Genomic DNA, 27,052 nt, shown 5'->3' with positions numbered 1-27,052 from the left:
GGAATACTCTGTTTATTTTTTTTGAGACCTGAGTTCTGGTTCTGTCCCATTAGCTCAAATTGTTTAATTCCTCTAAGCCTCAGTTTCCCACCTAGAAATGTAGAGGGTTAGGACCCATGGCCTCTGCATCCTGGGATCCTGAGCTGACCCCTCCCAGGGCCACATTCCCCGACTCCTCACCTCCCCTTCCTCTCCTTCAGTTGTGGCTGCCACAGCCAGGGGGCTGGGGAAGCCGAGGTGGGCACAGCAGAGGGACAAAAATGACAAAACGCTCTATCCACAGGCCAGTTGCTAAAGGGGCGGGAGGGGAGGAGTCCTTGGGGATCCTGTTTCAACAAACGGTTCTTTCCCGAAGAGGGGAAGGCGGGGGTAGGGGGGAAAGGGACCTATTTAAAGCTACCCTGTAGCTCGGCTGTCTCCGTCTGTCTGCCAGGCTCTCAGGGCGGCCGCCCCAGACAGGCAGTGTGGGCTTGGGATCCTCCTGTGACCTCTCCAGTCTAGGTTCCCTCAGCCACTCTGCCCCAAGATGGGTCGTGGGGTGAGTATTCCCCAAGAGCAGGGGCTGCTGTCTGGAGGGGAAGGGGCAGCAGAGAAAGGACAAAGTGGGCATGGGATGCGGAGGGAGGGACAGAGGGAAGCGGAGCCAGCGGGATAGCTTGAACTTGGAACTCAGAGTCACCCAAATGCACAAGGGTGTACAGGTCACGGAGCACTTGGGCCCAAGCGTTCTCTTCTCTCCCCGCCTCGCACTCTTTCACTCCCAGGAGTAACCCCAGCCCACCACCCCACATCTCTGTTAGTCTGCTAGTCTCCTGCCTCTGCTACCCCTTGAAAATATGCATTCCTCTGGGAGTCTGAGCCCGAGAGCGTGGGGGTCCAGCCTGAGACTGGAGAGGAGCAGAGGAGCATCCAGCTCCTGCAGTCACCAAGCAGTTCCAGACCCCAGCTCCAGGGCCCCTACACTCCGGGACAGCCGGGGTGGGCTGGGGAAGAAGAGTGGTGTGCCTGAGCCACCACCCCTCGGATGCCCCCAGCAGCATGGTCCTGCGCTCCGGGCCGTGGGCTTTGAGGACTTTCCCAAAGGCTGGTGAGAGCTGCCCCAACCCCAGCTCAGGCCCATGGCTTTGCCCGGGGGGAAGATTAACCACCTCATTAGGACTGGCAGGGACAGGGCTTCCAGTTCTTGGAAATGAAAATCCCACATGGAGAAAAGTGACCCAATCCTTCTACATACTATGTCTCACTCCTTTCCTTTTGTGGAATGCTGGCAAAGGAGGGCAAGGAGGGAGAGGGCACAGAGGGAGAGGGCACAGAGGGAGAGGGCATGGAGAGAGGGCATGGAGAGCCATAGGAGGAATCAAGGAAGTCAGTGCCCATGGGGAGCTCTGGGCCAATTTCTGGGCCTGGCCAGAGTCCTGGAAGTACAGGTTATTGCACTGAGTTGAGCAGGTGGTGCTAGAAATAGAACCAGTGCGCTGTGTGTGTGTGTATGTGTGTGTGCATGTGTGTGCATCCATGACCACATGCTCCCCACAGGCTGGAAGCTCCGCAGATATCTGAGGGTGAGCACCAGTGTTTGTGTCTCCGCAGGCAAATCTGTGCATGTGCAAGCCTTCAAGCGCACACGAGCACAGATGTCACAGTGAAGTGGGGGGCGGGAGGGATGTGAGCCTGCCCGCCCTTGGGAACTGTCTGTGAGCTGTGGGTTCCCAGAGGAAGAGCCCACAACCCTGGGAAGACACACCATGTGGGCTGCTCCTTGACAGCTCTTGTTCCTCATGGAAAGGGAGTCCGAAGCGGAGGTCCAGAGCTCTTAGGTAAGGCCAGGGCCCAGCTGGTCAGGCGGGCAGGCCCTCCACCCTCCACCCACAAGGAGAGAAGGAGGGGAGGTGGATCCAGCTCACCAGTCCTGCCTAGGAGGCGACTTGACCTTGGCTTCTCCAGTCTGTTCCCCTCAGCAGCCCTGCAGCTGTCACCTCCACCTCCTGCAGCTGTGGGTGAAGCAAAAGCAGGATGAGTGGCAGATCTGGTCAGCTCAGCACGAATGGTGACAGCGGGTAAAGTGGGGCCACTTGGCGCCTGGAGCTAAGAGTCCTACCTAAGGAGACCCCTGAAGAGGGAAGGTCCCCAACACCCACACGCTATTCTAGGGTTTGTTTCGCCTGCTGTCCTTTCTTCCCTGCATCTCTGCTCCGGAGCGAGGGCTAACTCCCAACCCATCACCGAGCGGCCTTGAAGGGCAGTGTGGGAGCTGGGCGGAGGGACAACACTGGTGGGAGGGAGCCCAGCCTGCTCCAGCTGCCACAGAGAAGCTGAGGGGGGAAGCCCTGGCCGATTTCCAGCTGCCCCCACTCTGTCCCAGCCTCTGGCCTTCTCAAAAAGAACTCTCTGTTCTCCTTCAGCATTCAAGACCCAGAGAAAGGGACTTGTGGGTGGGGGAGGGAAGAGTAGCGAGAGGAGAGGAAGGGGTGGTCCTTGCTTCCTCTTTCTTCCTTGCCTGGGCAGCCACTGGCCCCAAATCTCTGCAGGCTCCTGGCTGTGAAGCCTGAGATCCTTGCCAGGATAGGAGGAGGGGAGGGGCACTGTATCCCAAGTTCTGGGGCTGAGGGAGGACAGAGTGGAAGCTCGAGGAGACAAGGAGTGTACGGAGCTGCTGAAGCCAGCCAGATCCCACATGCCAATGTGCGTGGACCAGCGAGGTTTCATGTACCTTATTTCACATCAAATGTACAGAATTCTTCTGGGCTCTGCTCCTTGGCCCTAGCCCCAGACCCTTGTCAATGCCTGCCTAGGCTCTGCTCCCACTCCTGAGGCTCCTGAGGTCCCGCTGAGATTTACCCAGGCTGAGATTCCTTGCCTCTTGTCCCTCTGTTGCTTTCCATATTTTCTCAGCCCTGCCTTGCCAAGGACAGAGTTAGTGAATCCACAGCATCAATCTGTCCAGTTAAGTCCCTAACATAGCGAACATTTGAGGTGCAAACTTGCACAGGTGTACTGTGCGAGACTCACTTTGTCAGCTTACAAACAAATCTGACTTACAAACAGTTCTCCTGGAATGGAACTCATTTGTAAGTCAGAGACTTACTGTAAATGAGCCCTCTTAAGTCACCTGGGGAAAGGAGACGTTGAATGACCTCCCCATGCCCCTTTTCCACTCCTTTTGTTGGATGACGTCAGTCTCCCCAAGGTGAGGAGTCTTTAGAAGGCCCAAAATAGGCTCAATTCATAGGTGCTTCAGCTGGAGACAAATGCACAATTCACTGGTCACCTTCATTTCTGAGCAATACAGTCTCCAGGAGCTCATATCCTTTTAGGTCATTGTATCTAGGAAACAAGTGTCCACCCTGTGCTTATCTCCCACCCCTAACCTGGCTCCTGGTTTCACTGCTCAGATTTCTCTTTCTTCACGGTACCAGATTTGTGACCTCTCCTAATCAAGGCAGGGAGGGGCCACACTCCTGGGATGGCTCCTGACTCTTTAATGGGGAAAAATGCTTTATCATGGAGCACAGAAGAGTTAGGGCAGCGAAACTATTCCTTATGATGCCACTGTGGTGGATACATAGCAAAGCACACTTGTCCAAACTCATAGAATGTACAACCCCAAGATTGAGCTCTAGCGTAACCCATGGACATTGAGTGGTGTCCGTGTAGGTTCATCAATGTAATAAGTGTGTAACAAATCTACCACTCTGGTGGGGGATGTTGACAGTGGAGGAGGCTGCCCATGGACGAAGTGAGCAGGAGATACATGAGAACTTTCTCTACTTTTCATTCAATTCTGTGAATCAAAAAACTGCTCCAAATACAAACCATCTTTTTGAAAACTCACCAACCCGCCAAGACCCACCCCCTCTAATGCATAATCCTGACAATGCACACACTTTGGCTGTTGATCCCACCACTCTTTATGGGGAAAAAAGAAAAGCAAATCACATCATAGTACAGAAAAACTCCTTCCTGAAGCCTAGTTTAGCCTTTGGGATCCAGCAAAATCTAGACACATTGGGCAGATACCAAGAAGCCCTTCTGTGGCAAGGACACTGTCTCCTGAGGAAGAGGGAGGACAGGAGAGAGGGACGAAGGCAGTGTGAGACAGTGCCATTCTCAGACAGTAGCCGCGGCTCCCAGCCTGCCTCAGCCCCTCCGGTCCCATCACTTCAGGATGGTTCCCCTTGGGTGGAGAAATTCCCCACCCTCTCCCCCAAAACTTCCCTGTGAGACCCTGGAAGCCTAGAGAAAGGGAAAACTTGGCCTCATGAGGCTACAGTTAAAATGTCCTTCTGATCTCACCAGATGACACAGGGATGACCCAAGAATTTCACACGTTTTAGTATTAGATTTACCCCTCAATGCAACTTCTTATGTTTTTGGACAAATGGAGTCCAATTCCCTTCTTACCCAGTTGTGCTCTGAAGCACTGAGTCCCATGCATTACCCCTGTCCAGTCTTGGGAAGGCCTGGCTAGCAGGACGGAGAGGGCTCCCACATGCCCTGCATTCCCATTTCCTGGGCACATTCAGACCCTCTAGTCCATTGGCCCTACCCATTCTGCTCCCACCATTTCACCACCAAACCCTTTTCTCCTCCCAGTTTTACCCAAAGAAACTCCTAACCATCCCTACACCTCTGTAAGTCTAATAACCATGGTGTTGGGCAAAGACCTTCCTACAGGTGCTCCTAGTCCACCCCACCCCCCACCGCCGCCCCAAGCCTATCCACTTCCTTCCAGAATTCTCCTAGGTAGTATAGGATGTGGTTTTCAAAATTGTGGGATGTTTTGTATCTAGCAGCAGTAGCCCTTAAGCAAAGGAAATCTTAGCAGAGCCCCACATACTAAAGAGCTGAAACGCAGCTCCCCTGACGGTCCCTCTTCCTCCCGCAGGCGGGTCGAGAGTACTCACCTGCCGCCACCACAGCAGAGAATGGGGGCGGCAAGAAGAAACAGAAAGAGAAGGAGCTGGATGAGCTGAAGAAGGAGGTGGCTATGGTGAGGCCCACAACCCGCCCAGTAGGGCCACAGAAGAGGGGTTTCGTGCTGGGAGAGCTGCCAGTGCCCCACCCCCTCCTCTGCTCCTCACTTCACCCCTGTGCCTCCTTCCCCAAGGCAACTCTACTTCCCTTCCCCCAGGATGACCACAAACTGTCCTTGGATGAGCTGGGCCGCAAGTACCAAGTGGACCTCTCCAAGGTGAGCAGGTGGATTTCCAGGGGCACCCAAGCGGTGAGACAACCATGCAGCATCGGGTGGGAGAGCCTTAAGGCCTTAATGCAACATTCTTTCCAGGTGAGGAAACAGGCCCAGAAATAAGAGGCTTCCCCCAGTCACGTGGCTTACTGGTGGCGGAGCCAGAACTAGACCCTGGACCTCTGCTTCCTAGAGCAAACCTCTTCCCCTGTATGTTAACATTTCAAAATGTTAGGCTGAGCAACATGACTGTGCCGCTTACTTGTTTATGTGACCTTGGGAAGTTACATCCTAATCTCCTAGCTTTAATTAGCAGGCCAGTCTTACCTACCTGGGAGGGTTGTTGTAACGATTAGAGAAATGTACACGATGCATCTGTCACATCACCAGGTGAGTAGCATATGGCAGAAGGAACTTACTGTAATAACAGGAAGGGGGGGCTCACTGTTCAAGGGGTCAGCTCTGGGAAAGGTGGTTTGCTTGGGGTGGGAGTGGTGAGGAAGGGCCCTGCCTGGAAGTGGTGGGGACCTGGGTTCTAAGGAGTCCTGGCTTCCAGGAGTTCCCCTTTCTTGCTTCTTCTTTTTTCCCATTCCCCTCCTCCTTGACCTCTCTTCCCCTCCTTGTATACAAAAGCTTTGTTTCCATTTTTTTCCTTCTCTTTTTCTTTTTTTTTCTTGTCCCTTCTCTCTCCCCCCTCCTTTGTTCCCCTTCTCATTTCAACATTTTCTTCTCATTTCCCAATGTTTATTATACATTTTAGTCCCTATTTCCACTTTCAGTTTCTCACACCAGAGAAACAATGCAGTATTTAAACATGTGTGGCTAATTTATTTCACTTAAAAGTATGGTCTTGAGGTGCATCCATTTAGCTATAAATGTCTCAAGCTCATCCTTCTTCGTGGCAGACTAGTACTCCATTGTGTATATTTAAAAACTCACATTTTTCTTCATTCATCAGTTGATGGGCATTTGGGCTGTTTCCAAGATTGCTAATCTGATGGGCGTTGTGGTACACAACTGTAGTCCCAGTCAGTTGGGAGGCTGGGGTGGGAAGATCACTTGAGCTTCTGAGTTCAAGACCACGCTGGGCAACACTGAGAATTCATCTGAAAAAAAGAAAACATGTTAACAGAAAAACTATATGGGTCAATATCTCCTTCTACATTCCTTCCCTACTGCACTTCCTAAAATTCTGTGCCCCCATTCCTATATCTTACTTTATTTCCCTTAACAACCTTTTCACCCTCTGGTATTAATATGCACCTTTTTTGTTGTGCTTTTGATCTTTCTAGAGGGCAGGAACTTTGTTGGTTGTGTCTATCTCTGAATTCCCCATGGTGCCTGGCATATAGTAAATGCTCAGTGCACATTTATTAAATAAATGAATGAATGACACAAAGATAAATAAGTTGACCCTGGTCAAAGTCTAGTAGAAAAAAATTGAATGCCAAAGTGATATGGCAAGTGCCACTCTAGGATCAAGCATAGGGCATGGTGAGGACCCAAAAAGGAGCATCTGATCCAGCCTGGGGCCAGAGGAGCAAAGCCTGGCCAGGATTTCTATGGAAAGTGACAGGTGATTCCCAAAGTCATGTGATAGTCTGTCTTGTAGGGTCTCCCTGGTACAAGCGAGAATCCGGAGGAAGAGAGCCAGGAGGAGGGATCCAATGAGGTGTCTTTCTCTCCAGGGAGCTTATCCAGGTTGCCTTCATGGAAGTGTTGTGACCCCACCCAAAATGTGTATCAATTCTGTGAGACTCAGAGGTGAAACCACAGTCAGTCTTTCTCAGCCTTCAAGGCCTCCAAGTCCCCTCACAAATGGCACCTCCCCCGTGCAGTCTCTGCTGATGTTCTCCTGCCCTTCCAGCCAGGTGGGATTTTCCTCCCAGCTGGACATTGTCCCCCTGCAGAGGTGCCTATGGGATGCAGGGACAGTCAGGTTGGCTCTGGATCCCTAATCTCACACCTTTTCGCTTGCTCCCTAGGGCCTCACCAACCAGCGGGCTCAGGACATTCTGGCTCGGGACGGGCCCAATGCCCTCACTCCACCCCCCACAACCCCCGAGTGGGTCAAGTTCTGCCGTCAGCTTTTTGGGGGCTTCTCCATCCTGCTGTGGATTGGGGCCATCCTGTGCTTCCTGGCCTTTGGCATTCAGGCTGCCATGGAGGATGAACCATCCAATGACAATGTGAGCCACATACCTCACCCTGGACCAGCCCATAACTCTGTCCTCCAACTCTAAGACCCTAATATAGAGTGCAAGGAGCAAGATTCTCACGGCACAGTCCCACAGCTGCCCGGTACCTCGGGCTGAAAAGGGGTGAGGCTGCTGTACCTGTCCACAAAGCCCCTTCAATTTACGAGCACTCAATGAGTGACTCAGTTCCTCTCTGCCCCTTTCATCCTAGGAAACCAGGGAGTGGAAGATCAAGGGAGGTTGGAGAGAAGGACTTTCCCCTACCACTCTCTCCCAGAGACAGACAGAGATCTGGGCTCTGGTGCAGGAGGGCACTGAGTGCTTGGAGAAGCCAGAGCAGGTTCCTCACACTCTCCTCTCTTACCAGCTATATCTAGGGGTGGTGCTGGCAGCTGTGGTCATCGTCACTGGCTGCTTTTCCTACTACCAGGAGGCCAAGAGCTCCAAGATCATGGATTCCTTTAAGAACATGGTACCTCAGGTAGATAACAGGGCTAGGCTCAATCCAGGCCGGGTCATAAGGTTCCTGGGATGATCCAGCTTATCCCAGCTCAACGCATTGTGCTGAGATGGAGACAGGCAGAAAAGACCCACCTGGGTCTCCATACCAGGACCTAGTTGTGGAGATTTCTTTCTCCCTTGGTGGGGTTGGAGAGAGGGCCAGCAGCCATCAAAGGCGGAGACAGAGATGAGCATTTCCTGTGATGTCCATGGCCTCTCCACAGCAAGCCCTCGTCATCCGGGAGGGAGAGAGGATGCAGATCAATGCAGAGGAGGTGGTGGTGGGAGACCTGGTGGAGGTGAAGGGTGGAGACCGTGTCCCTGCTGATCTCCGGATCATCTCCTCTCATGGTTGTAAGGTGAGGAGATCAGGCCACAGCAAGTGGAGTCTAAGAAGTGGGCTACACAGAGCATAGAGAGCCCTCCTCAGAGATTGCAGTTAGGAGACCTAGTTCCTCCTCTCCACACCCTCCAGCTGAACCTTCTGTCAGCTCGGGGTGTTGTGCATGTCTCCTTGTATCTCTGCATTATGAATGCTCTATGCCCTGGGGATTTCTTTCTTTTTTTTTTTTTTTGGTATTGGGGATTGAACTCGGGTCCTTGCTCTTGCGAGGCAGGCGGCGGAACCACTGAGCTAAATCCTCGGCCCATGGGGATTTCTTTTATAGCCACTTATCATAATTATCTCTTGAGCACCAATTATGTGTCAGATGTTTTATATATGTTTCCTTGTGCTATCCAATTTCCCCTGGAAAGAATAATGTCATCATCATGTAGGGTGCTGCATGTGGCCACACAGGTGGTGCCCTGAGCAGCCCCAAGAGATACATTCCCATAGACTACAATGTTAGTGGTGCCCCCTAGGATTGTGCAGTGCAGCGACTTTGTTTATGTTCCCCATTTTACAGATGAGTAACTGGACGCTCCCTTAGTAAATAACCCAAAGTCACACAAAAAGTCGGTAAGAGCCAAGATTCCAAACCAGAGCAAGAGCAATAGCTGAGTAATGCCACAAATATGTGATGAGGGCAAGTGTAATTTTGTCCCTTGTGTCATGAAGATTGAGGTTAGCTGGACCTGGCCCAGGAGACAGCTCTGTGCACTGTGTTGCTTTTGCTGTCTGACTATTACTCCACACCCCTTCTTTCTCAGGTGGATAACTCATCCCTAACAGGCGAGTCGGAGCCCCAGACCCGCTCCCCTGAGTTCACTCATGAGAACCCCCTGGAGACCCGAAATATCTGTTTCTTCTCGACCAACTGCGTGGAAGGTGAGAAAGTGGACTGCCAGGGAATCTCCTCGTCCTGGCCAGTGGAGGAAAGAGGCTGAATCTGTTGACTCCTCAGTCAGGATTGGGGGCTATGACGGTCTCACTTGGCAAAACCTCTGCCACAGAGAAGGACATGGAGACATAGGGCACCCCGAATATTACGGAAAGAGTCCCCTCCAGAAAGCAAGCAGCACATTGGAGAGAGGAACCATGACCCTCTAGGAAAGTCACCTCCCCACAGGAAAAGCTCCATTCTTTCCACCCCAAGGCTCTCGGAGATTGGGTGAAGATGCCCCTACACACACACACACACACACGCACACACACACTCACACTCACAGATGTCTGAGACCAACCTTGATTCCTAGGAGCTTTTGAGTTGAACTGATGCCTTCTACTCCTCGTCGTTCTAGCCGAGTTACTTCCTTTGACCAGAGCTCAGGCTGAAGGAGGGCAGGAAAGCTTTCAGGCCAAATGAACACGTGGTCCTCCTTTAGGAGGACTTATGGAGGCCTGTGTCAAACCAAAGGCTGCTCGGGTTGCTCCATTCCTGTCCTGGGTTCTAAATATGAACGATAAAGGTCAGTAAGAACTCCCTGAGCTTCCATCTCATAAAGGCAGAAGTGTAAGCACAGATGACCCTGATGGCTTCCGTGATCCAGCCAGTGAGCAATGTTGGGCTGACTCAGAGGAGTGGGGTAAGAGATAGTAGGAGAGGGAGACCTGCTTAGAACCATGGGCCTCTGAAAGTGGGGTAGAGGAGGTCTTGGATCCCAACTCCACAGCCTTCTCTTCCCATCACCCATTTCACCTCAGCACAGTTTCTTTCTTTGGGGCTGTTTTCGTCCTTCAGCAAGTTGGAATTACAATGAAACTCACCACACATTAAATTTCCTAAATTTTTAATGCGCTGACATTCTGAAATTGATACTACATTTCCTATAATTGATTTGTTCAGAAATGGCTGGTAAGATATTCCTATTGATGGGGCTGAGGATTTAGCTCAGTGGTTCCGGCGACTGCCCCGCAAGCGCAAGATCCCGAGTTCGATCCCTGGTACCAAAAAATAAAAAAAGATATTCCATTGCTTTTCCTGCAGCTGGCTCTGAAGAGAGGAGAAGAGAGGAAATGAAAGGAACTAACATTTTTTGAGGGTCTACTATGTGCCAGGCACTGGTCTATGTACATTATAGCATTAATCTCATTGAATTATTAGAACAACCCCTAGTAGGGCCAGGGATTTAGCTCAGTGGTGTTGCTGCCTGCCTCAAAAGTGCAAGGTCCTGAGTTCGATCCCTGGTACAAAATTTTAAAAAAAGAACCCCTAGATAGGAATTCAAACTCAGATTTGGGTGACTCCAACATGTATGCTCTTTCTACTACACACTTCTTTTTCCAGAGAACCCTGTAATGTAGCACAAAGGTTAGTAATTGCTTACCTTCTCTCATAGAGATTCATACCTTACTTTGAGGAATAAAATCTTAAGACTACGGTATACACAAAAAAATCCATAAGTGCTTTCTTTGTGTTTGTAATATAAAGTATGAGATTGATTTTACTGAAATGCCACAGGCAATTTTCATTTCATTTATTAGAGCTCCTCAATTTGAACTTTAGTATTGTGGGCAAGACTTCTCCTCAGGCCCAAGTACAGGAAAAAATAATTTCCAGCTGTATTGCATCTGGGATTGGCGATCTATGCAGGAGAGTAAAATCTACTAAACATGGCTCTAGGAATCTGAATCTTCAGCCCTTCTCTCTGTGATAGTCTTTGCTCAGAAAGGAGGATGAGACTTTAGTCCCTCGCATCCCTGGCACACCCAACCTGGAGTTCCTTCCTCTGCTGCAGGCACTGCCAGAGGCATCGTGATTGCCACAGGCGACCGGACAGTGATGGGCCGCATAGCCACTCTCGCCTCGGGCCTAGAGGTCGGGCGGACACCCATAGCCATGGAGATTGAGCACTTCATCCAGCTGATCACAGGGGTGGCTGTGTTCCTGGGGGTCTCCTTCTTCGTGCTGTCCCTCATCCTGGGCTACAGCTGGCTGGAGGCTGTCATCTTCCTCATTGGCATCATCGTGGCCAACGTGCCTGAGGGGCTTCTGGCCACTGTCACTGTGAGTGGATCAGGCTGAAGTGCCACGGGGCGGGGGGGCAGATCTTATTGCCCTTTCCTTCAAAGGAGAAAGGCACAGCTGCTTATTGTCTTTCAGCAATTTTTTCCTTTGGGTTCCTAAAGTCACGTATCACGTGTGTACCATTCTCAGAAGTCATTTAATACTCAGCTCAGAGTTTGAGTCTGAAAAATCTTGAGTTGGGTTATATCTGGGCACGCAGGGTTTGGATTTTTTTTTTTTTTTTGGTGCCAGGGATCAAACTCTGGACCTTTAGCTTACAAGACAGGCACCGGAACCACTGAGCTAAATCCTTGGCCTTGGGCACTCAGTTTTTCTGGCACTTACCATGGTCACCTTTTCTCACCATCTGTGTTCTCACACTCCCTAACCCTACCCCTGCAGACCAGGGCTCATTCTGGCCAACTGTCTGTAAAAGCTCTCTCAAAGGTCACCAGTGACTAACTAGCAAATCCACTGACCTTCTCTCAGCTCCCATCCTTAACTCTGCTGCTGAAATGGATACTGCTGTCCACTTTCCTGGAACTCTGTTCTTCATCAGCGACTGTGACATATCATTCTCCAGCTTCGTTCTCTGCCTTCTCCTTATACCCCTAGAATGAGCCCATCTAATCCCTTCTTTATGGACAGCTCTCACATCCCTGCACCCTCTCTGGAGTTTTAGGCCAATATTTCAGTGCCCTGCTGAGCATTTAACTTTAATATACACCTGTGATGTCAACTGAACACATCCAAAGTTGAATGAATTCACTATTTACTGCTAGATCCCACCCATTCTGTTAGTGGGATAGAGTTAAGGAGGAATACAGTCTGGAGAACCTATGGCATGCGTGCCACAGCAAGCACATAAAGGCCTCTCAAGGACGGTGTTACGGGTTGTATGACTTGTTTTTTATAAATGAAGGCCTCAGTATTCAGGTTTAATTGCAGTGTTGCCACTTCACCATAAGTGAGTTTTGGGTTATAGTTTGGGCACTCGGTCTCTAAAAGGTTCACCATCACTGTCTAGGGTAAAGTCTAGCTACAGTCTAGGGTAAGGATGTGGGCATCCGCGGCTCCAGGTTCAACCTTTTCTTCTTATTCTCCTCTCTGTCTACCAGGTGTGCCTGACGCTGACAGCCAAGCGCATGGCGCGGAAGAACTGCCTGGTGAAGAACCTGGAGGCGGTGGAGACGCTGGGCTCCACATCCACCATCTGCTCGGACAAGACGGGCACCCTCACCCAGAACCGCATGACTGTCGCCCACATGTGGTTTGACAACCAGATCCATGAGGCTGACACCACTGAAGATCAGTCTGGTGATTGTGTGCTCCGGAGGGAGTGAAGGGGATTTGAGGGGGTTAAGGGGGCATTGAGCATGGCTGGGGTGAGTTAAGCGCTCTCAACAGGCACCAAGCTGCTGTTCTCCCTCATCTCTTCCCAGGGGCCACTTTTGACAAACGGTCGCCTACATGGACAGCCCTGTCTCGGATCGCTGGTCTCTGCAACCGAGCTGTCTTCAAGGCTGGCCAGGAGAACATCTCTGTGTCCAAGGTAGGGGTCAGCCCGCACACCCGGGTGTGTTTGGGGGAGGTCTTCAGAGCCCTCATGCTGATTCCCTGCTCTCCCTCTCACACCTTGGGCTCCCTGGGGCTTCTGTGCCTCCTCGCCTGATCCTCCACTGCCTTCCCTCCCTCCCTGTGATACTGGGTTCTCTTCCCTTCTGGCAGCGGGACACAGCTGGTGATGCTTCTGAGTCAGCTCTGCTCAAGTGCATTGAGCTGTCCTGTGGCTCCGTGAGGAAGATGAGGGACAGAAACCCCAAAGTGGCAGAGATTCCTTTCAACTCTACCAACAAGTACCAGGTTTGGTTGGGCGGCTGGAACAGAGGAGGAGAAAGAAACAAATGGGGGCATGGGAGGCAGGAAAGTAGACAAAGCCAAAAGGAATCAGTAGAAGGAATTAATGGAAGCTCCTGCAGATCTTGTCCTCTTACTCCTACTCCAATCCCAGGGCAGCTTGTTTGACTTCATGTCTCGTTACCATCACCTGCTAACTTACATGCATCCTGTGACCCTCTCAATTCTTCTTCCCATAGCTCCCCACCTACTACTGGCCACAGTCCTCCAGCTCTGCACTCCATTTAATAGAAGCCCACTTCTCTAATGCCCTTATGCTATCCCTTGGCCTCTAGGAACCCGTTAAATGCCAAGAACAGCCTTAGCCATGCTCTGTGTGAGCCATGGAGGTGAAAACCACTGGGCCATCGTGGGGTGGTGGATGTGACCATCCGGGCACCTGCATCTGCCTTAACTGATATGGAGAACTGCTCTTTAAGGGAGTGGCTGCCCTATGGAAGTGACTCTTAGCTTGCAACATGGGCACTATGAGCAAGCACCCCTCCACACATGGAGAGTCTCCCTTCATGGACAGTCTCTGGTGGAGTGGGGTTAGGTCTGTTATGGGAGATGTCTTTACCAGCTGCTGCTCTGTATCAGACCATATGTTGGGCACTGGAGCCATGGAGAGAACAGCCCCTCTGTTACTGCCTTTCCTCCCTCTAGCTGTCCATCCACGAGCGAGAAGACAGCCCCCAGAGCCACGTGCTGGTGATGAAGGGGGCTCCGGAGCGCATCCTGGACCGGTGCTCCACCATTCTGGTGCAGGGCAAGGAGATTCCCCTGGACAAGGAGATGCAAGATGCCTTTCAGAACGCCTACATGGAGCTGGGAGGCCTGGGGGAGCGTGTGCTGGGTGAGCAGGGAGCAGAGCCACGCCTCTGCAGTGTTCCTGGGACAAGAGGCGTCCAGGCAGCCACTGCGCTTCGCTGACTCCTCCCTTCTGTCCTCCTACCAAGGGTTCTGTCACCTGAATTTGCCTTCTGGAAAGTTTCCTCGTGGCTTCAAATTTGACACAGATGAGCTGAACTTTCCCACAGAGAAGCTCTGTTTTGTGGGCCTCATGTCTATGATTGACCCACCCCGGGCAGCTGTGCCAGATGCTGTGGGCAAGTGCCGAAGTGCGGGCATTAAGGTACCAGCCTCCCTTCCTCCCCTCTGTCCTCATCTTCCTGGGGCCAAAAGTCAAGGCCTTGCCACAGCCACTGCCCTGGGAGGCACAGGCCCTCAGGGGCTTCCTCCCATGCACACAGCATCCATCTGCAAGGGAAAGTAGACCACCCTTGCCCTTTAGCTCAGGGTGGTCAGCTTCCCCTGTCCGGTTCTGTCTCCCTGGCCAAGCTTATTGTCCCAGGTGCACGTGACCCTTCCCTTCTGATTTGAAGTACCATCTGGCACCCTGTCTCAGAGACCGGGTTGTCTGATCCTTCCCAGCTGCTGCCCACTCTCTCTGACCATTTGGGGGGATCGACATACCTCTGCCTGCTCCCCCTCGCTCACCCCATCACCCTGCAGACTGCCCCTCCTGAACACATCTCTCCAGGCTCCTGGTTCACCTACAGTTTCTTCCTGACCTCTCCCTCCTCAGAGCCAAGTTTGTTCTTCACTCAACACGTGTGTATTGTTTGCCAACTGTGTATCAAGCTCCCTTCTGGCTTGGAGCTCACTTTCCTGTCCTCAGGGCAGCTCTTCGCCACCCCCCTTTCCTGGTCATGCATTGTGATGCCGTCACCTGCTCCCAGTCAATGCAGTTCAGCCTGTGATGAGCGCCAGGTCTTGCGCTCAGCACTTTGGGTGCGAAGATGAACAACACACAGGGCCTGACCTCCTCATCCCATGGTCTTTCACGGGGAACAGATGCCTTTACAGGCATCACAGAACAAGTGCGACAGTCAGGGTCCTTGGGCACCTTCTCTGGGTCAGAGACTCTGAACCCAGTCTGTTGTGGGGGAAACTTTTCCATAAATCAGGCACCATGCTAATCGCTAAACCTTTGCGATCTTATTTAATCTCAACAGCCCTCTGGCTACAGTCATACTTTTCCTTTTTCAGAGAGGGAAACTGAGGCACAAAATATCATGCCCTGGCCTCACAACAGAGCCAGGATTTGAAGGCAGTCAGGCAACCATTCCTTACCCACCATACCAGAGGACTTGGTCCTGTGTGTGTGTGAATTCTGAACCCCATAACCACTCAGTCTCTGAAGTACACATCATGCCTCCCACCTGAAATGAAAACTCAGAGCCAGTAGATAGTTTTCCCTAGGTAGAACCAATGCAGAGCACGGTTGGCTGGTGCGGAAACCCATGCTCTTTCTGGGGCACAGCCTCTCGATGTGACGGGAGCTCTCAACAGAGGACGAGCAAGGACTCTGTGGGACTTGGGAGCCCGGAGCAATTAATTCTGCCGCAGGGAACTGGATGGTGCTTGACAGAGGGAATGATATTGGATCTGGGCATTGAAGGCTGAACAGTATTCTGTAAGGCAGCGAGAGAGGGAGAGAGAGGCAGGCAAGTCCAGGGAACAGTGTGTACCCTGACGAGGCTACACTGTGGGAGGCCATGTGAGTCAGTGGGGGAGAGATGCACAGGAGCGCTGGGGACAGAGCCTGAAATGTTGGGTCAAGGCCAGTTGGAAAGACATTGCTTAAATGCTACAATTGCCAGGGCTTTCATCCTGTGGGCCACAGAGGGCCACAGATGTCACAGGCCTAGCTTTGAGGCTTCCTGGATGAAGAAGGGACTGCATCTGGGGGAAGCTAAAGCCAGGGAGGCAGGTTTAGAGGCTATGCAATAGTTTAGGTGAGGGATGGTGCCTGAACTAGGACAGAGCCATGGAGAGAAATAGCTGCATTTGGAAATGTTTTGAGAACCTGGTGACTAATTGGACATGGGAGGCAAGGAAGATAAGGTAGTGGAAGGGACAGAATGAGCAGAAAAGATATTATTTAAGGCAGGAAATAGAGAAGCAGTCATGGGAAGGTGGTGGAAGCAGAGAGAAATTGGACCTTAAGTTTGAAGTGTCTAACCGTGGTCTACAACCTTTTTAGCACTTAGGGATGGGCTTTGTGAAAGACAATTTTTCCTCAGACTGAGGGATGAGGGGTGGGGAGGTGTTGGTGGATTCAGGATGATTCGGAGGAACCTGCAAGGAAGATCCCCCAAATGCACAGTTCACAGGAGGGTCCCTGCTCCTATGAGAATCTGATGCTGCTACCAATCTGACAGGAGGCGGAGCTCAGGCAGTAAAGCCAGTGATGGGGACAAATGAGGCTTCTAGATCACCCACCGCTCACTCCTGCTGTGTGGCCTGGCTCCTAACAGGAGCTGCTACCGGTCCACAGCCTGGGGGTTGGGGACCCCTGGATTCCAGGGAGAGTCTGAATATGGTTCAGAACTCAATAGATATTTAAATCTCAGTAGCACACAGGTGCAAATTAAAGGCTTCCTGATACATTTTATATTGCCCAGGAAGAGAACTGAATCAAAAAGAGGGCATAGGCCGGGGATTTAGCTCAGTGGTTTCGCTGCCTGCTGTGCAAGCACAAGGACCCAAGTTTGATCCCCGGTACCAAAAACAAAAACAAAAACAAAAAAATAACAAAAAGAGGGCAGAGAATGAAACCCTGGGCCAGACCAAGTGTAGAGAAAGATTAGAGGAGCCAGTGAGGAGAGGAGAGGGAGGTGGGACAGCTGAGGTTTGCTGGGCATCTGTCTAAGGACTCAATCTCCATGACGACCTGGAAAGGTGGGAACCACCGCTCAGATTGTGTGAGACGTGGTGCGCTGACGTGTCCAAGGTCCTACAGCTGGAGGCCAACATTGAGACTGAGGTCCCCTGTTCAGCTCTTCCACTCTACCGGACTGCCACCCGAGGAGGCTGGAAGGACTGTGCAGAGGATGGAGGGAAGCCAAGAATGAAGGAGGGTGCAGGCCAAGGGAGCGTAGGGCTTCCAGGGGTGGCGGCCAGCATGAATGCCTCAGATGGAGGGGTCATGGGGTCGAGGATTGCAGAGAGGCTCTTGTACTTCTTTGGGAGCCAAGGGGCCTGGAGCGTTGTGGGGGTGGGAGAGAAGGCTGTGGGACCTGAAGAGCCTCCCTCTCAGGATCTCTGGGATTCTTCCCACACATTACACATGTGAACACCATCCTAGCCCAGCTTTGCTCACTTTACACTAACAGCCTCTTTTTAAAATTTTTGTACCGGGGATCGAACTCAGGACCTTGCGCTTGCAAGACACTAACAACCTCTTAACTGGCCTGTCGGCTGCCAGCCACCCCCCCCCCGTCCCACTCTACCTATTCCCCAGTACCAGTGAATATTATCGGGGCCAGGGCAGGACTTACCTTCTTCCAATGCCGATCAGAGGCAGATGAGGAAGGGCAGTGGCAAGGGGCTGTCTCCGTCTTAGCCCCACTTGGGTCTGACTAATTACACAGATGCAGTGATCATATTGAACACTAAGTAAATCATGCCCCAGTTCTGAGTCCCTGGGGCTTTGAGGAAATCATGGATTCTCATGAAGCCTCGATTTTCTCATCTGTATAATGAGAAATTCATTAAAGGAACCATCCTTCCAGCTCTGGCTGCCTCATATTCCATGAAATCCAAACTCCTGAAACATCTCCTAAACAATCCTAATGAGTGGAGACTTCTCTCCCAAGGGGTCCCATTAGCTTGTCACTCTGATGTGGGTGTTTCTCTCCACTTAATCAAACTCAACACAACACAACTGGTCATCATCCCTCTACCAAACACACACACACACACACACACACACACACACACACCATTATTAGGCTGGGATCTACCAGCCTAGGACATCTAGCAATCTAGCTTTACCTGGTTTGGGAAAAGGAATAAGAGGGGGGAATTCTCAATGCTGCTCTCTTTCCTCTTTCCACCTTTGCACCAGGTGATCATGGTGACCGGGGACCACCCTATCACTGCCAAGGCAATTGCCAAAGGTGTGGGCATCATATCCGAGGGTAATGAGACTGTGGAGGACATTGCAGCACGGCTCAACATTCCTGTGAGCCAAGTCAACCCCAGGTGAGGCCCTTTCGGGAGTCCCTTGCACCTGATCAACACATCCCTGAGGCTGTTGGGCAACACCTCTGGCTTTTAGATTACGGCCTTACCTCTGACACCTTTGTGACTGATTCCTCAGTTCTGAGCGTGTGTCCAAGCGGCACCACTGATGAGCTATGTAACCTTGGAGGCGTCACTGTACCCTCCCAAACCTTCATCTTTGTAACTACAAAGTTAGGGTGACCTAGCAAACTACCTATACCCCCAGGTGCCGAGTGGTGAGGGTTAGTGTCACCTCAGCCAAGAGAAATGGGGAAACTGAGCATCAAGGGGGAGGAGCAGGGAAGCAATGGGGGGGCTCTACTTGGCAAGGGGGCTGCGGGAGCCAGGAAGCAGCGGGACAGGCCCAGGCTCAGGCAGTCAGCTGCGCTGCCCCACCCTCCAGAGAAGCCAAGGCATGTGTGGTGCACGGCTCGGACCTGAAGGACATGACGTCGGAGCAGCTGGACGAGATCCTCAGGGACCACACGGAGATTGTGTTTGCCCGGACCTCCCCACAGCAGAAGCTCATCATTGTAGAGGGCTGTCAGAGGCAGGTGAGCAAGGCAGCGGTGGTGGGTGACGGGGCCGGCGAAGCCAGGAGCCAGGCAGCCTGTCCTCCAGCGCCGGTGGTGTCTTCTCCCCAGGGAGCCATTGTGGCGGTGACGGGGGACGGGGTGAATGACTCACCTGCGCTGAAGAAGGCCGACATCGGCATTGCCATGGGCATCTCCGGCTCTGACGTCTCCAAGCAGGCAGCCGACATGATCCTGCTAGATGACAACTTTGCCTCCATCGTCACAGGCGTGGAGGAGGGTGAGGAGGCTGCACGGGCCTGGATGGCGCATGGGAAGCCAGGACTCTGCTTTGCAACTTTTCACCCCCATGCAGGACTCAACTCAGGATTCCAGGCAGCCCCAGCCTGTGCTAGCTCCTCTCCGACATAAACCTTCCTCCTGCAGGAATACGGGCAGCCACACCTCCAGGCTCGGGTGGGGAGGGCCCCTCTAGCTCCCCTGATGCTGCCCCCACAGGCCGCCTGATCTTTGACAACTTGAAGAAATCCATCGCGTACACCCTGACAAGCAACATCCCTGAGATCACCCCCTTCCTGCTGTTCATCATCGCCAACATCCCGCTCCCCCTGGGCACCGTGACCATCCTCTGTATTGACCTGGGCACGGACATGGTGAGCACAGAGGGCCGGCAGGGCAGCCATGCAGACCAGTGGGTGAAGGCAGCTCATCTGGGCAGTGGAGCAGAGATGAGCAAGGCCCAGAGGATCATAGGATTGTGTCAAAGATTCTTTATAGGCCTGGGGTGGTAGCGCATGCCCGTAACCTGGCACTCAAGAGGCTGAGGCAGGAGGATGGAAAGTTTGAGCCTGGGCAACTTAGCAATTTACCAAGACCCTGTCTCAAAATAAAAATAAAAAAGGGCCAGACACGGTGGCACACTCCTGTAATCCCAGAAGTTGGGAGGCTGAGGCAGGAGGATTGCCATGCGTTCATGGCCAGCCTGGGCTACAGAGCGAGACCTTGTCTCAAAAAAACAGCCAAACAAACAAAAAATAAATTAATAAAGGGCTGGGATGGGCCGGGGATTAGCTTAGTGGTTCTGCCGCCTGCCTTGCAAGCGCAAGGACCCAAGTTCGATCCCTGGTACCAAAAAAATAAAATAAAATAAAATAAAATAAAGGGCTGGGATGTAGCTTAGTGCTAAAGTCCCGGGTTCAGTCCCCGTCAGTCTTCACCGCCAGTCAGCTACTGTCCTGTTGTCTCCCACATCCCTGGAATGCCCTCCTTCCCCATGTCCTGCCACACAGGTCCCTGCCATCTCCTTGGCCTATGAAGCAGCTGAGAGTGACATCATGAAGCGACAGCCACGAAACCCCCAAACAGATAAGCTTGTGAACGAGCGGCTGATCAGCATGGCCTACGGACAGATTGGTGCGCTGGCCTAGGGCTGGGGAGGGGACTCCAAGGCTTCTCTCCCCAGGGCTCTGGAGGAAGGGGCCTAAGCCAAGTTCTGGGACCCGGGTCAGGTCCCTGAGGGCTGGAAACTTCTGTCTCCGGCCCTCAGGTGCCGGCCCTTCCTGTTTCTCCTCTCACCCCAGCCCTGCCCTTTTTTGCCCACCACCCACAGGGATGATCCAGGCTCTGGGGGGCTTCTTCACCTACTTTGTGATCCTGGCAGAGAATGGTTTTCTGCCATCAAGGCTGCTGGGAATCCGGCTCGACTGGGACGACCGGTCCACAAATGACCTGGAGGACAGCTACGGACAGGAGTGGGTAAGTGGCCTGTGGCAGTGCATGAACAGAGAGGGAGACAGCTAGGACTGGGGGTGGGCTGCTGTACCCCGGTCCTTCCCATCCTCTGACACTGGCTGTGCTCCGCCCGCCCTCCCCAGACCTACGAGCAGCGGAAGGTGGTGGAGTTCACGTGCCACACGGCCTTCTTTGCCAGCATCGTGGTGGTGCAGTGGGCTGACCTCATCATCTGCAAGACCCGCCGCAACTCTGTCTTCCAGCAGGGCATGAAGTGAGCACCAGCCACCCCGGCAGGGCGCTCTGGGCACAGCCACCAACCCACACAGGCCAGGCTTCCCAGGTCAGGTCACAGCCACCCTGGGCCCAGGTCTGCCGAGGCGGCAATGAATTTTAATCACCAGGATGTTTATCTCTAGCCAGGTTTGAACTAGACAAAAAGATGAGGAAGAAATGATGGGACTATTTCCAACGAGTCCTAATTTTACCCCCAAAGTGTACTTCATAATCTCTTCCACCTGCCTTCGTTTACCTCTTCTCTCCATCCTTCCTTTCTTCCCTCCTTCCTTCCTCCCTTTTTTCCTCCTTCTCTTGCTCAAGTCCTCTGTCCAGCCCTGTGCCCAGGCTCTCCCATGCCCCCCACCCCATTCAGCAGGTAGCCTGGTGCACAGCGATGCACGCCCTGCAGTGCCAGCATCCACCTGGGCACCATGAGCTGCCTGGGGTCACGTGTGTTACACACCATGAGTCACCATGTGCCGACCACTGCAATAAGTACCACACATACTCTTTAGCCTTACAATAGCTCAATGAAGTGGATGTTGTTGTTTATACTGCATCACAATCGGTCTCCAAAAGGTTAAATAACTCGGTGCCTAAGGTTACCCAGCTGGTAAGGGTCCAGCAGCCTGTGTCCAAGGTACACCTTGCATTTCAGTGGCTCACCTGCCACAGAGTCTAGCACCTGTAAGAATGCAATAACTTATGATTCTAGCATGGATGGGTGTTGAGGCTGAAGATGTCAGTCTGCTTCTCTTCATTTTCTCCTCCTGTAAACAGTGGTCGCAATTCCCCAAGTGAGTTTTGTCCCAGAGAGTCCAAGAAACTGGGTACAGTCCTGGGGGCTGGGACTTACATTAGGTACCATAGGAAGGTGAGAACAGATAAACTGACCAGGTACAGCCATCTGAGAGACAAATGGAAAGTAACACAGTAGAAGTCCAGCGGGGTCCAGGGAAGGAGTAGTAACAGCAACACACTGCCTGGTCAGAGGCAGCCTCAGGATACTTCAGCCTCCCCACAGGTCCCTGGCACCATGGGCTTCTCAGGGATGCTGTCTGGATTATTTCAAAATGCTTGCTGACCACTCGCCTATGAGAAGGGAGCTTGCTAACAGGTTGTTCTTGGGTGAAAGCCAAGAAAACATATCCTGACGTAGTGACTACATGTTAGCCCACAGTTCTCTTTGGAAGCCATGAATTTAAAAACTAAATTTTAAAAGGGGAAATGGCTGGGCCTGATGGCACATGCCTGTAATCCCAGCACTCAGGAGGTTGAGGCAAGAGGATTGCCGTGAGTTCGAGGCCAGCCTGGACTACATGGTGAGTTTAAGGTCAGCCTGAACTACATAATGAGACTGTCTCAAAAACCAAAATAAAATAAAATAATAAAAGGGGAAATGTACTCACTACTTATTAACAAATGCAGCTTGAGAGACAAAACCAATTAAAATGTGGCCTTTATGAAAGAAAAGCCGAGTGAGTGGCAGAGGCGCCTTGAGCCCCCTCTGGGATCCAGGCCTGATGCATTTGAATCCTACTTTGTGTGACCTGTGCCAACCTCTGATGCTCCTGACACCTTCCTCTGTTGCCTTCAGGGTCACTTGGTGGTTCTGTGCCTTTCCCTACAGTGAAAACTTGGGGAACCATGATCTAAGCCATAAAAAGGTGCCCTTCACAAGACTGCCAAGGGTTCAGTAACAATGTCACTGAGCACGTCCCATGTTCCAGAGCTTTCCTGCAATAGTTTCCATAATTTCCCTGGCAACTCCATGATATAAAGGTAAAATCTATTTTACAGAGAAAGAAACAAAGCTCAGAAAAGTCAAACCTTGTTTACCACCCAAGGCCAGGAAAGGGCAGAGCTGGGACAGATCGCCTGTGTCTGATCCTCCTGAACCTTATCCTCCTCTCAGTTTCTGAGGTAGTGCCGTGCGTTTCCCATTACTACATGTAGCAGCACCCACAGGGTAAGGGCTTACAAACATCCTCCACTGCACACCTATGGTGAACAACCACCAGGGCCTATGGGAGATGCTGAGAAAGCATGAGGCAGGCCTGGGCTCTGCACTGAAGGAGCTTTCAAAGTATCTTGCTAGGAGCCAGGTGTGATGGTGCAGGCCTATAACCCCAGCACTCTGGGAGGCTGAGGCAGGAGGATTGCAAGTTCAAACCCAGCCTGGGCAACTTAGCAAAATCCAGTCTTGAGAGAAAAGAAAGAAGGAAGGAAGGAAGGAAAGGAGAGAGAGAGAGAGAGAGTCTGAGGATGTAACTCAGTGCAAAGGCCCTGGTACCAGCAAAAAAAAAAGCATCTTGCTGAGGAGACAACACCGTCCCAGGCTATGTTCCTGGAGCAATAAGAAGATTATAACTTCCTGAGGGCAGGCCCTTTGTTGACCACTGCATCTCCAGCACAGAACACATCACCCCACATAATTATTTAATGAATGAATGTATGTGCAATAGACGACAATCAATCAGCAGGAAAAAAAAAACATCTTTTTTTGGTTACACAAAGCTCGAGAAGAGGATGTCTGAAGAGGACACAGGAAGATGTCATGTGTAACCTTCCTTCACCTGTCTTCTCTCCTCTTTCTGCTCCCAGGGTGTCCCTGGGTCACTCCCCCCAGCTCCCCTTCAAATGCTACCTACCCTCCTTTCTGGTCTTTCCAGGAACAAGATCCTGATTTTCGGGCTCCTGGAGGAGACGGCGTTGGCTGCCTTTCTCTCTTACTGCCCGGGCATGGGCGTGGCCCTGCGCATGTACCCGCTCAAGTGAGTCTTTGGGTGCCGAGTGAGTGGCAGAGGCGCCTTGAGCCCCCTCTGGGATCCAGGCCTGATGCATTTGAATCCTACTTTGTGTGACCTGTGCCAACCTCTGATGCTCCTGACACCTTCCTCTGTTGCCTTCAGGGTCACTTGGTGGTTCTGTGCCTTTCCCTACAGTCTTCTCATCTTCATCTATGATGAGGTCCGAAAGCTCATCCTGCGGCGATATCCTGGGGGTAAGCACCCCACACCCACCCCAACCCCACCAAAGTCCAGCGCCCACAGCAGGCTGCTCCTCCAGGGCTCCAGCCACACTTCACACCCACTAGGCACCCTTGCTCCTGGAGCCCTCAGATCCTGGGGTCCCAGGTCCCAGGAGCCCCCACTCTCTGGAACCTGCCACCCTGCCGTCTTCCTCTCAGATTCTACATCCCACCTAACTTACTGGGGTTCTCCGAGCACGCCCATCACTGATCATTAGAATTAGGAAGCCCCTTTGAGGTCATCCAGTCACTTCCACATGTTACAGATAAGGAGAGGAGGCACAGAGGTGAATTTATTTGCTCAGGGTCTTAAAACAAGGAATAGCAGAGCTGGCCCTAGAACCCAGGCCCGCTGATTCCCAGGGACCAACCAACAAGTTGTTTTGTTTTTTTCCAGCAAGCATTTTTGATCTCTTACTGGGTTAACAATGGTTGGCCTACAAATCAAACCAAACATGGCCCATAGGTAGTGTTTTGTTTGGTATGCCCAATATTTGTGTGTATGTCTTTTAATTGGCCGAATATCTAAAACTTAGGGATTTTCAGATAAAATCCGAATTTCTGACTTCTGAAAAACTGAGAGTTGTCAAAGCTCATGGCCACATTTCTTCACCCCACCAGTGGACAGCTGCCTTCTTAGACATGCGCTGCTTACCTGCAGGCATTTGCACTTCAACCTCATCTGCTCTAGCCCACTCTCCCTCCCTAAATGCTAAATGCATGAGTCTCCTCAAGGCAGCCCGCCCTCTCCCTTCCTGGCTACTGGCTCTTCTCCCTCCCTTCCCTCCAGCAGCTTCTTCAGCAGGCCCCTCCTTCCACCTGACCTCAGCTACCCAAGCCCCTGAGAGACATCTCTTACTTCCTTTTGAGCTCATGTTGCATCCTTTTCCCCAATCTCTCTAACAGGCTGGGTGGAGAAGGAGACATATTACTGAGCCTCTGGAAGAAGGACCAGGCACGGGAGAGATGGGGTGCTCTGGAGGTGTTGCAGGGATGGTGAAGGGGAGGGATGGAAAAATATTTCAGGGGAAGATTTGAGGAGAAAGAATGAGACAGCTCAGCAGGCTAAGTTGGCAGGAGTAGGTAAGTAGGCTCCCAGTGTTGGCTCCTAGTTGTAACTGTGAATACTTGCGTCAGACCCAGATTCTTTTCCATCCCACTCCGCAATGTTGTCTATTTTTCCAAGGAATTGAGAGTTGCCCCAGCTCTCCCCATGGCCTATGCCTTCACTCCCGCCTCCTGTTGAAACAGATCAACATCCAAAGGCTGGGACCTGTCTAATGCAGAGAAGTAAATTCTCAGATCACCAAGGAGCCCTTCATGTCTCCTCTTTTTGCTCACACACACCCCCCTTTAGCTTTCTGCCTGGCTCTGTCCCCTTTGCTTCCCCCTCAGACCTTGAAGTCACAGAGGCACCTCCATGAGTGCAAGAGCCTGAGACCAGAATGGGTAGCTGGCTGGAGAGGCCAGGCTGTCTGCCACTCAAGGCTGCTCAGGCACCTGGAGAGGAGAGATGGGTGGGAGGTTGGGATGCTGGCTGGAAGAGAGGGACAGCAAAGGAGTAGAAGCAGAAAAGGACAGCAATGGTGCCAGTGACCAGACAGAGGTTGGAAAAGTCTTGAGTCTCCACGTAGATGGGATGGGCTCCAGCCCCGTGTCCTACCCTTTTTGATACCCTACTGGAAAATCAAATTCACATCTCATCAGAGTTTGATCAGAAGATCAAATTCACATCGCAGCAGAGACATGACCAGGAGGCAACTGGGGGAGCTGCACAGAGCCACGCTGTGTGCCTCTTAGTGCCCCACTGGCCCTTGACTAGCTGTCCTCTTGGTCCATGGGGATGGATGTCACAGAAGTTCCAGCCATCTCAACCACACATGCTTAACAATACCCTACCTTTTCCAAGGCTGGGTCCTTGGACACTCCATGTTGTTCGGAGACCACATATAGCTGCCAGTTCTCTCCCAGAACCCCTTCCTCTTTATGCCCATCACAATGAACCTGCGTCATTCCTGGCACTGCCAAGAAAGCCCTGGAAAAGAAGTTCCCTGGCCACTGACTGGAATTGGGGTGGAGAAGTTCCCGGAACATTCCTATCTTCTAGGGACATGCACAATCAGCTTAGGCCATGACATGGTCTGAGCCCTTGGACAATAATAGGGAACATATTCAGAGACCTGCCTTTGACCACTCAGATGGCAGGGCCACTCCTGCCAGGCAAGTGCCCTTCACACTGATGATCATAGTGCCCACTTTCCCTCACATAGGGAGTTGGTTTCAGGTTCCTATGGCAGATACTTGTCCTCATTTTCTTCCCTCCCCATCTCTCAACTTTGCTCTGCAGGCAGTTCTGCCTATTCTCAGCCTGGCTTAGAAGGCACTGAGAATGTCCTGCACAAAGAGACCTAGTTGAGTCAAGCTAGCAAGAGACGCTGAGGAAAATGGGCAGCCTAAGGCAGAAAGGAAGGAAGCCCAAGAGACACACACTAGGTCAGACCCAGCAACAGCCTCCCAATGGCTATTATTTCATTGCACTGGAATTTTGCTTCATCAGAAGTACCTTGAAATAAGTGAGTCATTGCCTTGGGTTGTAAATCTAAATGGGATACCATATTTATTTGAGCCTGATTAATTTGCAATTATTGACTGTGGGAAAACGTTCATCTTTACACAATCAGTAAAAACTGCTTTGGTTTAGTAAATTAAGAACATAAGCAATATTGCTAGGAGTGACATATTTAGCCTACCTAAAACAATACTTTTCAGGCACTTTAGGAATATCTGTTTAGAAGGAGCAAATGCATGGGCTAATTATCATCATTCGGGACATATTTGTTAAAGAAACATCTACAGCAGGGTCTTTACTGGTGACCTTTTGTAAGACATTAGTTTGAGGCACTACATGTGTACTTGAGAATAATAAAGTTGCATTTCTTTATGAAAAAAGACATTTCTTTCATTATTGCTTTCTGTAATTCATCTTTGCCTCCCTCTTAAACTGCGATATTGAAATATGTGCTGTGGCAGGAGTTGGATTATAGAGAGAGTAACAAAGAGACCACAAGGGTCAGTGATAGGAAGGAAATAATCTGGGAGCAGATGGTGCTAGTGGAGAAAGCTAGAAGAGAAGTTAAATTGCAAAATAACCTAGAAGAAAATATAGCAGGAGACACCTTTCTCCTGGCCAATCCCACCCCAAGAACCACAAAGGCATGTCCAATGACAGCAAA

General features: G+C 51.6%; 1 protein-coding gene across 2 annotated transcripts; it reads left to right on the top strand.

Annotated features, from left to right (window-relative positions):
- Window positions 1-370: 370 nt before the first annotated feature.
- LOC101721770 (sodium/potassium-transporting ATPase subunit alpha-2) lies at window positions 371-26,770 on the top strand. 2 transcript variants are annotated; one of them, XM_004858729.3, is made up of 23 exons: window positions 371-538; window positions 4,886-4,990; window positions 5,132-5,191; window positions 7,174-7,377; window positions 7,754-7,867; window positions 8,112-8,246; window positions 9,040-9,157; window positions 11,008-11,276; window positions 12,395-12,593; window positions 12,719-12,828; window positions 13,005-13,139; window positions 13,839-14,028; window positions 14,132-14,307; window positions 18,088-18,224; window positions 18,649-18,799; window positions 18,890-19,058; window positions 19,277-19,431; window positions 20,068-20,191; window positions 20,388-20,533; window positions 20,653-20,783; window positions 23,461-23,562; window positions 23,701-23,792; window positions 24,726-26,770. In XM_004858729.3, the coding sequence occupies exons 1-23, from the start codon at window positions 527-529 to the stop codon at window positions 24,752-24,754; spliced, it is 3,063 nt and encodes a 1,020-aa protein (XP_004858786.1). In that variant the 5' UTR covers window positions 371-526; the 3' UTR covers window positions 24,755-26,770. The 2 variants fall into 2 exon arrangements, with proteins under 2 accessions (XP_004858786.1, XP_021095388.1); XM_021239729.2 differs by lacking the exon at window positions 371-538 and adding an exon at window positions 1,654-1,817.
- Window positions 26,771-27,052: the final 282 nt, after the last annotated feature.

Source organism: Heterocephalus glaber, unplaced genomic scaffold (genome assembly GCF_053883595.1).
Source record: "Heterocephalus glaber isolate CG9 unplaced genomic scaffold, H.glaber_assembly_v1.0 deba00001561, whole genome shotgun sequence".
NCBI lineage: Eukaryota > Metazoa > Chordata > Mammalia > Rodentia > Bathyergidae > Heterocephalus > Heterocephalus glaber.
This window is presented reverse-complemented; position numbering and strand designations above follow the sequence as displayed.